The 13,008-nt window shown below is 50.2% G+C and overlaps 2 protein-coding genes across 2 annotated transcripts; both read right to left on the minus strand.

The window, feature by feature from the left end:
• Positions 1-137: 137 nt before the first annotated feature.
• Positions 138-7,543, minus strand: BO88DRAFT_459345 (polyketide synthase; the record flags this gene model as incomplete). Its single annotated transcript, XM_025711084.1, has 10 exons — positions 138-965; positions 1,019-1,333; positions 1,385-4,273; positions 4,328-5,997; positions 6,058-6,181; positions 6,247-6,344; positions 6,397-6,521; positions 6,573-6,881; positions 6,942-7,416; positions 7,468-7,543. 10 exons carry the CDS (start codon positions 7,541-7,543, stop codon positions 138-140), a joined length of 6,909 nt encoding a protein of 2,302 aa, XP_025567904.1.
• A 4,005-nt stretch (positions 7,544-11,548) lies between these two features.
• Positions 11,549-12,979, minus strand: BO88DRAFT_329373 (phosphatidyl synthase; the record flags this gene model as incomplete). Its single annotated transcript, XM_025702597.1, has 1 exon — positions 11,549-12,979. One exon carries the CDS (start codon positions 12,977-12,979, stop codon positions 11,549-11,551), a length of 1,431 nt encoding a protein of 476 aa, XP_025567905.1.
• Between the last annotated feature and the right edge of the window lie 29 nt (positions 12,980-13,008).

Here is a 13,008-nt window from a genome sequence, read left to right on the forward strand (position 1 = left end):
TCCTTCGAAAATAGTATACTTACATTCATAATCGAAAGTCTGGCATTCTTGTCTCAGAGTATACTATAGCATATTCATCAGAACCCCTTCACCCTCCTCGATTCCTCACACTTCAAAACAGTCTCTTAACCTGCATATCACTTCGCACCACCCGCCCCGAGCGCCTCAACCGCCTGCCTCGTCAACCCCTCAAACGTCATCTCCAGCGCGGTAAATGCATGGAAACTCAAAGCTAGTCCAAACTCCCCGAACAACCACTGCTGCAATTCGGACCCAATCATACTATCCAGTCCATACGAGGCAACAGTCCCTCTACTGAAATTAATTTCATCAATCTCCCTCCCCAACATACTCGCGCATTTCTGTATAATCCTACCTCCAACGCGCTCCATCAACGTCTCATAGTTCAGCTCCTCCCCATCACCGATAACTTCCCCATCCGGCTTCGAAGCTCTCAACGAACCCTGCAAAAGATCCAAGTCTCGCTGCACACCACGTAGACGAGCATCACCATGCCAGAATAGACGATTTGTACCGGCAGAACGGTGCAGCAGGGAAGGATCGAGCCCTAGCACGAGATGACTGGGACTTCTCGGAGACATGGCGACTTCGAGACCCTCGAGCATCTCTACCTCGTCGATTCCGTAGAAGCCTAATCGCTGGAGAGAGTCCTCGACGGTTTGGTTTTCTGCTACTACGCCGACGTCGAGGAGCATGGGTAGCGCTATCGAGCAGGCGGGTAGGCCAAGGGACTGGCGGTATACTGCGAACGCATCGAGGAAGCTGTTCCCGGCACTGTAATTTGTCTGACCTGGTGTGCCTATTGTGCCCGAGATCGAACTGGTCATGACGAAGAAGTCTAATGGGGCGTTGATGAGGACGGAATGGAGGACATGTGCTATGCGGAGTTTGGGGGAGACGGCAGCTTGGTATTGCGCTGCTGTCATGCCCTGGAGTAGGCCGTCCTAATGGGTGATTAGATCATGTCGTTGGAGATGGAGATAATGAAGTTGTTTACCTGCAGTACCATTGCAGCGTGCACCACACCACGGATCGGTCTTTCTTTCATCGCTCGGGCGACAATTGCTCTCATATCGGACTCATTGCCAGCATCAGCCTGAAATACCTGTACAGATGCACCGGCCTTTTCAGCAAGTTCAACGGTCTGTGCTGCCTTTGGCTGCGTTGCGCCTGAGCGTGACACGAAAATGAAATGTCGACATCCTCGCTCCGTCATCCAGCGGACCAGACTGCTTCCAAGGCCGCCGAGCCCTCCGATAAGTAGGTATGCCGCGTCAGGGAAGAACTTGAGCCGTCGGATCGGAGGTAGGATCTACCGTTGTCAGAGTTGTAAAACACGAGGCTAGTGAGAATTGCAACATACCTTTACCGAACTTTCACCGTATTTGAATTGCACTGCCGCATGTACCTCTCCAGTTGAACCTGGAGATGCATTGAACTGGTTGCCATTTGACTGCGTGGGCATTTGATCAATGCTGTAAACTGACACATGGGACGTCCAGATGTCCTTGTTCTTCTTCAAAAACTCCAACCCATCCTGTAGGATTTCAGCCGCCATCTCTTGTCGTGTACCGAGGTTTTCGTATCCCATCGGCAGGAAAGAAGCACCCTTGATAAAAGGACCTGTATCCAGCTTCCCTTCCATTCCTTCATTGCATAAGACAAACCGACCGGCCGGTGATATATGTCTCCATGCCTCTTGACCAGCTGCTGAGAACTTATCGCATATCACCAGTGAAAATTTCCCGGAGGTGGCTTCGAGGACTGGCGACATATGAGACGCATGCATATCCTCAACCACAACAATCGGGATGCCGGACGCCGAGGCTTCGTATAGTTCTTCACTCTCTTCTTGTGTTGCTACAACGACAGTGATCCGGGCATTCAATTCCTTACTGAGACTGATGGCCAACTTAGCAAACAAGAGGGGCATATGTAAAATGAGGATATGATCATCCTTTTGGGCTCTTCCTAGCCAGCTCATGCAGAGAAGGACTTTGCATACGGTTGGAAGGGCAGCACAAAGAAGTGCTGGGTCGAGACCTTCATATTCGAAACAGGCACCTTTCTGTGCCTTGACGATGGTTTGGTACCCACTCTGTGCGGTGAGTGTGACTACCTGGCGAAGTGTACTTTCGCGATCATTGGAAATTGTATGGCCAACAACGATGACCGGTTGCTTTGTGCGATGGTCAGGAGCCCAACCCTGGTACTCAGTCATCTCCACCTGGAGACATATTTCGTCCACCTTTGAGTCCAGGGAAAACTCCTCATTGGCCCTGAAGATGAACTCGCTTTTCACAAATTCGCTCTGTAGCGGCAATTCCAGTGGCAATTTAACCGCCTGACTATCCTTCGGAGACGTAGTGGGACATGTCCATGGCACCAACCGATTAGTATGGAGAATGCCTTCGTGAAGCCAGAACTCCATCTCCTGGCCAGAGCTCCGAGGTGCCGCAGCTCCCAGAACTGCCAACATAGCCTGTGCGATGCTATGGGAAGACTCCTCCCAGTCGACATCCAACGATAGGATCTTAGCTCCAGGATGCTCCGATCTGACAACCCGCAGGAATCCTAGACTCAGCCGGCCTTCGGCAGTGCGGCCTTGGTTGACACCCAAAGTGAGCCAGAGAAGCACACTTTCCTCGGAGAGAACTATCTTCTTGAGCATATCAAATTGTGTCTCACAGGGATTTGATAGGATACTACCATCAATGTCAAGGATAACCGTGTTTTGGTGCAACGCATGCTTAGTCTTGTGAAGATTTACTACATCAACAGCCACTCCCAGGACCTTTAGCTCTTCCGTACACTCCTTCACGAGACGTTGGTCTGAACTTTCTTTGACCACCAAGGTCACCGCTGTTGGCTCTAGTTGTCGGTCAACTCCATCATCTAACTCCTGGGAGAGAAGCAGACTAGTCTGTGAGACACATAGCTCTAACGCTGGCCTAGATATTAGGGAAGGACAGTCCAGACAGCTGCTAGTTACCGATGTATTTCCGTCCTGCATTATGAACATCCTACCGGTGGGCGCCAGAATCGATTGTAGTTCATGGAAAATGGCTGTATTCAGCTGGCCTTTGAAAATGACAAGGTCATGTGCGCCCTGCAAGCTTGAAGATAACTGGGATATTTGTGGTGAAAGCTGTACTATCGATATATCCTCCGGTAGAGTGAACTTTACTTTCTCTTTGACATTTCCGTCGAACATCTCAGCAATAGTTAATTTTCCAGCAACGGGAAAATGGCGCGTCACGGCCTCTAAAAGGCTATAGTCGTCTCCTACAGCGACGAACGCTCTTTGCATCGGCTGCTTGTGGTTAATCAGGCCAACTAATGCGTGGGCAGCCTCTTCGAGCGACTTGTAAGATGACTGTCCCTGATACTTAGCTGCATAGTCAATGTCAGGTTGCCACCGGTATTGCATGTACTTCTGATCCGGAACGACCGCTGTCGAGCGAGCCGACCAGCTCATCTCGTGCTCCTTGAACCATATTCCCTTACATTCCAGCATCGGGTGCCCATTCGAATTAACTAGCTGTATGTGTGACCGGAAAAAGGGGCGCTGGCACTCGTCTGTCCATGCGAATGCATTTCCTTCGGTTTCTTCAGGATAAGCAATGGTCATCTCTTCCACCCGCATGGGGATGGTGCTGTAAGGCATGACATTATATCGTCCCTGCTCGAAGGAGATGATGGCAAGCTGGAAACAGGCATCAATAGTTCCGGGATGCATGACATATCTTGATTCGCCGGCAATCGTCCCACTCTTTTGGTTTAGCCCGATGGTACTTGCTGCTGCGTAATCCCGGCCGTTGGATTCAACCTGCCCTAAGCGCTCAAACGTGTTGCCATAAAAGACTCCAACTCGATCGAACGTTTTATACCACCTGTCAGGGTTGGTACGTTGATGCAGTTTCTTAATAACATGTTGGTGACACTGGCTGGATACATTAAGCTTGGTCTTGCGAGCCGTTATATGGCCACCGCAATGGGTGGTCCAGTGGTTGTTCAGGAGAGACTCGACAGTGAATGTATACCAGCCGGAACCCTTATCGCTCTCCCGCGTCAGTCGAGTTACTACCTCAATCCCACGATCATTGTCCGGTATCACAAGGCCTTGCTGAAAGTTAAAGTCTTTCAAGCAAACTCCATTACAAGGGCTAAATGAAGTATCGCTAATCTGCCACAGGGCTTCAATAGCCAATGCAATGTACGCTGCACCAGGTAGCAAAAGCTCGCTGCCAACCTGTCTAGATGGTCAGATAATAGGGCTCGTACTCGTCCAGACGCATTCACTCACGCGATGATCCCTTAGCCACGGCACATCCCGAAGCCGTAGAACGTTTTTCCAAACATGATTGGTGGCAGAGAGGCCGGCCACCCGTCTCCCCAGTAGATCATGTCGAGGCTCTGACTGTTGGCGCTGCTCCTGACTTAAACGGGTCTCTCGCCAATACTCTTTTGTGTAGTTCCACTGATACGCGGGCGAATCAACTAGCAGTTGCGGCCCTGGTTCTCTGGCTAAGTCGTTTGTCACATTCTGCAAGCGGACAGCATAGCCGGCGAGGAACAGACGCCCAGCGACCCGCAGCAAGTCGTTGCAGGAATCAGATCCTCTGATAAGGCTCGGTATGTATTTGAACCCCTTTGAAATACCATCTGCAGACATTATCTGCTTCAACGGTCCACCGAGGACTGAATGAGGCCCAATCTCGACAAAGTGATTCAACTCCAACTCTTCGAGACTGTTAAGCGCGACTATTGCTGCATGAAAGCGGACCCTGTTAGTGAGGTTTTCTGCCCAATATTTAGGATTGATATCAGATTCGTAAACCTGGCTCCCTGTCAAAGAAGAAATCATTGGGACCCGGGCGAGCCGTTCTGAGGCGGTAGACGTATCAGTCCTCCGGCTTGCATCCAGAAGTAGTTGCAAATAAGATTCAGCAACAGGTTCCATTGCGGGCGAGTGGTAGGGTCTTCCTGTTGATAGCTCCCTCATGAATACACCAGAGGCCTGAAGTTGCGGTTTCGGCTTCGCACTCGTCAAGCCACTCAACGTCACACTCTCCGGGGAATTCTCACATGCAACGACATAGTCTGTGCCACGAATATAAGGTTCGATCTTGTCCACCCCGAGGCCTACAGCAAGCATTGAGCCTGCAGGGCTCTTTTGTGCAACTGCTTCGCCGCGATAGAAAGAGTTTGCAAAGGCTTCCCGAGCAGATAGCAAGCCCGCTGCGTATGCTGCTGCGATTTCTCCGGAAGAGTGTCCCACGACGGCAGAGGGGGTAATTCCCCATGTTCTTAGCTGATCGACTATAGCGATCTGAATTGCTGTGCAGAGTGGCTGTGCAACATCAGGCTCCGCTATGTGGTCTGAATCAATGTTTCCCAACAACGCTTCCTCTATGGTCCATCCTACCGGTGGCTGTAGTGTCCTCATATACTGATCTAGATACTTAATAGTCGTGCTAAACACGGGTAGATTGCGCATAGCATCCTTTCCCATGCCAACCCATTGCGCACCCTGTCCCGTGAAGACGAAGGCGATCGGGCCAGGATCTTCTGCCACGTCGAACTCGAGATTTGGCTTGCTGAAGGTTTCTACTTCGTGTCCTTCTAGTGCAATAGTAAAGGCTCTGTGTGAAAAGTGGGTTCGATGGCAATTGAGCGTGTATGCCAAGTCTTGAAGGCGGTGATTCTTCACGATACAAGCGTGCGCTTCAATGTTCTTCTCAAGTGTAGCTCGATCGTGTGCTGTGAAACATACCAGAGCCTTTCCAGGGTTTGAGCTTTTATACTCTGGTTTGAACGTTAGCCTCCCGTGGTCAGAATGGACGGCCTCCACAATCAGATGGCCGTTGGTGCCACCATATCCGAAGGACGATACCCCAACCCGCCGGGTGAGAGGGCTTTCAGGCCACGGTCTAGTATCCACATTGATTTTCACATTCCACTCGTCTTCCTTGACTGTTAATTTGTTAGCATGGTTGGGTGCATTCACACATTAGAGAAAAGTTGTCTACAAACTAGCTGGGTTGAGTGTTTTGAAGCCCGCTACTCCGGGTATGATACCAGACTCCACCATCAACGCCGCTTTGATCACAGCAAATATACCACTGGCAGCTTCACTATGGCCGATATTTGCTTTGATCTTTGAGAGAAATAATTAGTCTCAGTGTCACCATATGCCTCAGAATGTTTGCGGAGAATACTCACTGCACCCAGCAGTAGCGGCTGCTGGCGACTCCGTCTTTCATTCATTCCGTTAGAGATGGCTTTGACTTCTATGGGATCGCCAACTGGTGTGCCAGTCCCTAAGAAGTTTCAGCAGCTCTTTGCTTTTCGCAGTTCATTACGCATAATTACCATGGCATTCAACATAGAGTGTGTCTGTTGGGTCCAAGCCGGCTCTCTTGTAAGCAGCACGTAGGACCCTTTCTTGGCCTTGAACACTGGGATGGGTGATTCCTTGGTCTTTAACTTTCCCATTTCTACATCAGTCAGTCGCTTGTTCGACGCTTCAGGATCCTGCAACGTCTTACGTATTGAGCGCTGAGCCGCGGATGACTGCTCGAATCGGTTCACCATTGTGAAGTGCATCACTGAGCCTGCGTAGGTAGATGGCGCCTGCTCCTTCGGCACGGCCGTACCCATCTGCTGCAGCATCAAAGGTGTGGCAGGTGGATGTTGGCGATAGAATCCCCAGCTTAGCGGTATTCATGTGCTGATCGACTGAAACAATTAGATTCACGCCTCCTGCGATTGCGCCGTCGCATTCGCCCGTCTGAAGTGCCTGGCATGCTTGATGTATAGCAGTCATAGATGAAGAACAGGCGCTATTGATAACGGCGCTGAATTTGGTCAGTCGGATTGACTTTATGTGAAACTATACCCTAGTTACCGGCACTCACCTTGGTCCGCGTAGGTCGAACACGTTACAGATCCTCGCACTGAGAAGACCAGGGTCAGTCCCTGTGGCTGCATATTCGTGCCGAAAGTCCGGTTCGCGATGAAGCATCTGTTGGTAATCTGAGGTGAAGCAGCCCACAAATGCCCCGATACTCTCCCCAGCAACATCTTCCAATCTCTTACCGGCGTTCTCCAGGCACTCATACGTAACTTCAAGCATACGCCGTTGCTGCGGATCTAGCCACATGGCCTCAATCGGGGTGATTCCAAAGAAGTTGGGATCAAAGTCTTGAGGACTGCCGTCAAGAAAGTAACCTCCACGGACATTGAAACTGCCGGGTCTATTCAGGTTCTCATGGTAGAAAGCATCAATTTTGAACCGGTTTTCGGGTACAGTTGGGGTCTGAACCGATTTCCTGTTAACGAGTACATCCCAGAGATCACAAGGGGCCGTAATCGATCCCGGCAGGCGACAAGCTATATGCTGGTTAGTATAGAGAGAAGAGATGAGTACATATCGGTACCCACCCATGCCGACGATGGCAATCGGCTCAAAGGGGACATGATCCACAGGTGAGCCCTTTGAAGTAGGGTGTTGCGTCATCAAGATTGTAGAGACCTCGTGAAACAAGTATTCAATGACTGATACGAGCTGGGTAGTTATATGGGCTTTTGATCTGGGTCTTAGTGAGAGCTTAACACTTTTGGATGCAGGCTCGAGGAACAGGGATGGATGAGGGGACATTTATACCTTAAAGACGAGTCTGACTCTATTATCCCTCACCAGATGCAGATAATAGAGTTCAGCACACGACTCATGTTTCCCATCTCTTTGGGTCATCTTGCAGGGCGAATCATTCGTTTCTCGGAGTCGCCCACAACATCCACATTCCGAGGCATGCTGTATCAAGTTCACCATTCCTCTTATTCGCAGGTCGGGTTGATCTGAAAGACGTCATGTGTCCAATGAAAATCAACCGGTGATCCTCACTCAGTCCGTCGATGGAAATGGTTTCCTATCTAACATCCATTGGATGGGAAGTTGCGCAAGGAAGCATAACTGGCATGGACCTTCATGATACAATGGGTGGCTTAGACGTTGATCCCTTGAGAGGTTTCGAATGCCACAGAACCACGGTATAGAAGGAATCAATCATGTTCTGAACACACAGCAGAAGCTAAAGCATAAGGACACTCGCTTTCGCCACAAAGCAGGGTAGCGACGCATCCAATGATCTGACTGGTAGGGGGGTACCTTTTCCCTAATGTTTGTTCAAAGTCAGATGGGCTTCTCGATAATGTATCAGGCTCAACAGATGGCGTGGGATGATGAGAATAATAGCCTGCTGGGACTGTGAGGTTCGTAATTTACCTTGCCTGTTGTGATGCACATGGTTCCTTTAGGCAGTTCCGACTCACATGACAGCGACCAACTTGACGCGGTTGCAAATAAGCGGCGTCAGAGAATACCAATGGTCATAATAATGTTTGAATCACGCTACTTTGGACGCTGAAATGAAGCAATGTCCCAATTAGGCGACCAGCATGCTATGGCAGATGCAAGGTGATAATTGAAGGAGTGGGATGAGCAGAAGTCGCGAGTGAATTGGCCCTTCCTTTAGCTCTGTTCGCTACTTATATAGTAGCTGGTAAGGAGAATCTTTTCGGCAGTTTTGTGTTACTAAGTACTGGAACTGATAGAAAGCCCAAGGCCAATGAGGGCAATGGAGGTCATGGAAGGAGTGATTGTCCCTGTTGAGACAACAGATGTCAAACTTCACCGCCCCTGTACTCTCATGCAGGACAGCGATCATGCAGCACGATCTTGTTTCTCGAAAACCTAAAATTAGTGATCACATCACACTTATGAGGCTGGAAGTAACTGTGGCAATCATCCTCTCTAGCTTTTTAAGGGAATCTACAATTACTGAAACCTTTCCAATAGCAAGTGTTTCCAATACATTTCACCCGCTCCCTTCAAGGATGCTGACTATCTACTTCACAGCATAAGGATAGTCCGCAGACCTCGAGGCAGGTCACCGCACGCACATGACAATCTACATAAACTCTAATCGCCAGCTATGGATGCAGAACACATATAGCCATATTCCCCAAAATGAACCTACTATGTACTAATACTATTCATCTGATGTTGCCACGTATGAACACTAAACACAGATTTACTTCACACTTAGCGGATGCAGACAACCATGCCCATCCACGTGGGAAGGATGCTTCCTTATGGATGCAAGCTACACACTGGTATGCCGGTACACATGGGATATCCAGGCCTATGATCATAGTGACATGATCATTATCATAATTCAGATATCCGAGAGGTGTACGTATACTCTCACTGACGCTTGAAACCACTGACGTGTGAAACGTGGCACGTCTGTGCTTATTGCATGGAGTCCTTCAGCATTTGTATACTTCTCTGGTCAGTGGTATCCCTTGCAACTTGGGCATTCTTGACGGAAAGTATAATTTGAACCCGGTTACTACCTACAATACATCCTTGATATACAGTCTGTGCCTTACGCCATTTATGCACAAATCCCCTTGAGTATCTACAGGCTGCCTTCCACCATACATGCCCAAATCCCCTAATTGAACCCAACCTTTGCCTCCTAAGGGATGTGGCCTTTTCGTTCTAAGGCAGTTCTTAGTACCTGAACACATAGCGATTCAAAGTTAGGCACTGATGATCACCTTCAACGAAATGAGATAGATATATTGACAAGAAGATCTATCAGGACAGTTATCTCCCACTCTTTCCCTAGCCCCTTGGAACACACATTGAGATAAATCATCTGTGACAGTTATTTGACCGCGGATCTCATTCATTCCTATCTAGTATATAGTATCTTCCTTTCGAGGGCCACTGCTCTCTTCCCTTTCTCCTCAACAACATAACCATCATCATTAGAATTGTTCCATATGGCTGCTACAACATCCCTGCCACTACCCTAACAGCGCAGAGAACTTATGAGAAGACCACCAAAATACGGGACTCAAAACAGAAAGCTGTCCATCGTAATAACCCAAACCATCTCTAGACTGAAGTAGTAGCTGAGTGAACCAGACATAGTGATGAAGCCCTATATAGCTCTACTAAAACTGTACCTCGTCCTAACCCACATGTAATACCTCACACCTCAGAACTACATCCCTCAATCCCACTATTTGACGTAGTAGTAGTAATGGACATCATCAAGCTAACACCAAATATAGTACGTATACCATGAATTAAATCCCATAACAACCCCCGCCCCCTTTACCAGCCCCATCCAACATCCAATAAAGAAAAAGGTACACAACACAACAAAACCGCCTTTGATTCCATGCAACGGTGCTAGCACCAATGCAAGACACAAAGTCCACTGAAAAGAAGTTACCAGCTAGAGTAAGGGAGTACAACTCCCGACCTGCACTACATTTTCCCGGACTCGGTAGATGTCCAACAACCCCAGCCCGAGACGAGACGAGCAACCCTGACCACGACCCCGACCCCGAGCCGAAGTTGCATCAACTCATCCACTGCCATTGCCATTGCATGACAGGATTACCCAGTCCACTACTACACTACTAGTATATGCAGCATACATGTATCAACGAATGAACTACTACACAAAATCGTATAACACCCCCAATCGAGAACAACCCCCGAAACTAATTCCCGAGAAGACCTGAATCCGATACTACTCATTGTGAAGTGACACCCGGGACGTTCCGAGAATAACCCCCAAGCCAAGCCCAAACCCGCCCGCATCGGGAACCGGAACGGGAATGTAAGTATCGATCCATCGCTCGGCTCGAAAGCAGCAGCAGCAGCAGCAGCCACCACTACCATTTAATTACTATCCAACGCTCGGGGATCTCGTACACGGGATGGGTGGGTGGATGGATCGGAAGCTTCCGCTGAGATACTCGAGTTGTCTCATTGGATGAGGACCCTACTAGTACCCTCACTTCCTTACTGCTCATTTGAGGGTTCGGATGGGATGACAGCAGGAAAATTGAGTTCGAAGTCCGACCGCACGCGGCGATAATGTCGTCACGACTCGGTACCAGAGTTTTTCGAGAATGGGATAAGAGGTAGAAAGCTTCAATGGTTAAGTTTTTACTTTTACTTTTATTACTCGTGACGAAGTTTATTGGAAGTTACTTGACTTTACTGAGAACGGTTATTGGGTGGGTGGGAAAGAAACCGGCTGCAACATTGCAGGGTTGTAGTAGATTTCCATGTAACCAAAAGCAAAAGCAAAAAGTCTAAAAGTAACCCGAACCTATCCAATCCATCTAACCAGCCCAGTGGAAGAGACATCATTGGTATGTGAAATGTGTATGTGAACATGACAGTGGGAGAAAAATATGAGAAACCCAGTCTAAAGAGTCCAAAAAAAGGAAACAATAAAACCAAAACAAAATCAGTCGACTCGCTGATGGCGATTTTTTGTGGCCCAGGAGCGACGATGGATATCAGTAGTCCAAATCCGTAAGCCGTAACATGCAAAAGAAATGTCTAACATCGATCAAGATGTGAACAAAATGGATGAGAAAAAGTGGTGTGGAGAGAAAGAAAAAGCAAGCGCCGATGTTAATGCGTTTACTCGACAGCAGAGGCACCGTCGCCGTGGAGGACGGGGTTGACCTTGGGGTTCCACTTGAACTTGAAGTCCTGGCCGAGTTCCTTGCGGACGGCAGACTTGACGGCCTCCAGGACGTTGGGGAAGACACCGAAGTTGGCCGGGTTGTTGTCGTCGTTGTCCTTACCCTGGAAGACACCGGTGCGCACCAGACAGGTGTTCCAGCCGTGCATGTTACCACCGCAGATGTCGGAGGCCGGGTTGTCACCGACCATGTAGATGTTCTCGGGCAGACGGTTCTCGTTGTGGATCTGCTCCATCCAGGCCTTCATGACCTCATCGGCGTAGGTGTAGGTGGCGCGCTCGGGCTTGCCGTAGACGACACGCTCCAGGTCGACACCGGTGAGGGCCTTGTACTGAGCCTCAATGGAGATACGGAAGAGACCCTGGGTCAGACGGGGGGGACCCTTGTGGTCGGTAGGGAAGACCAGGTCACCCTGGGAGAAGTAGACCGGGATGCGGGAAGCAACGGGGTCCTTGGCGCGGGTCAGCAGCTTTCCGTCCTCGGCCAGGAGGAGGTCCATGATGAGCTGCATGTCAGTGGCGTAGTCGCGAGAGTCGGCGAACACCAGGATAGCGTCGAACTTGATCTTCGAGAAGTCGCGGGGCTTGGCCTCGAGACGGTCCTCCTCGTGGAAGCAGCCCCATGGGGAGATGGTGGGGTCCCAGGCGAGGACATCCTTGGGGTGGATGACGTTCTTGAAGCCGTAGTTCTCAGCGACCTTGCGGATCTTCTGCTTCTCACCACCGCAGACCAGGACGGTCTCGTAGTACTCGGCCAACGCCTGCATTGGGGTGTGAGACTGGATGAACTGGTCGGTGGAGATGGGGCAGCCAAGGACCTCGGTGAGCTGGGCGCAGCGCTCGTCCTCGGTCTTACCACCACCGTTGGTCAGGAGAATGTAGGGGATCTTGATGCCCAGTTCGTTGTCACCGTTGAGCATCGCGAGGGCCTCCTTGGCCTCCGGAATGGCCTCGTTACCGTGGGCCAGGACACCATCGATATCGAAAGCGAAGGCCATGTTCTTGGCGGCAGCGACCTTCTCCTTGGACATGTCCTGGACCTGAGAGGCCAGAATGTCGCGGGAAACATCCGCAGTGACCACCGAGGAAAGACGAGAGACACGGGGAGATCTGGGGATGGGCAGAGAAGTGCCAAAGGAGTTGCGGGAGCCACGACGGTCCCGGGAGGAGGGAGCAAAGCTCAGGTTGTGCATGTACTGAGCAGCATCGCTGATGGAGCTGCGAGTAGCGGGGATCTCGACAGTGTTGCCAGCATCGTTGGGGATGGGCAGAGAGCCAGCAGCGCTACCACGAGCATCGCGGGGGGAGCGGGCACCCGGAGCAGGGGCAGCGTCCACGGCGAAGTCAGCGTCGTCGAAGCGAGGCATGATGAATTGCTGAAGGAATTGAGGTTGTA

The sequence above is a fragment of the Aspergillus vadensis genome (genome assembly GCF_003184925.1).
Source record: "Aspergillus vadensis CBS 113365 unplaced genomic scaffold BO88scaffold_1, whole genome shotgun sequence".
NCBI lineage: Eukaryota > Fungi > Ascomycota > Eurotiomycetes > Eurotiales > Aspergillaceae > Aspergillus > Aspergillus vadensis.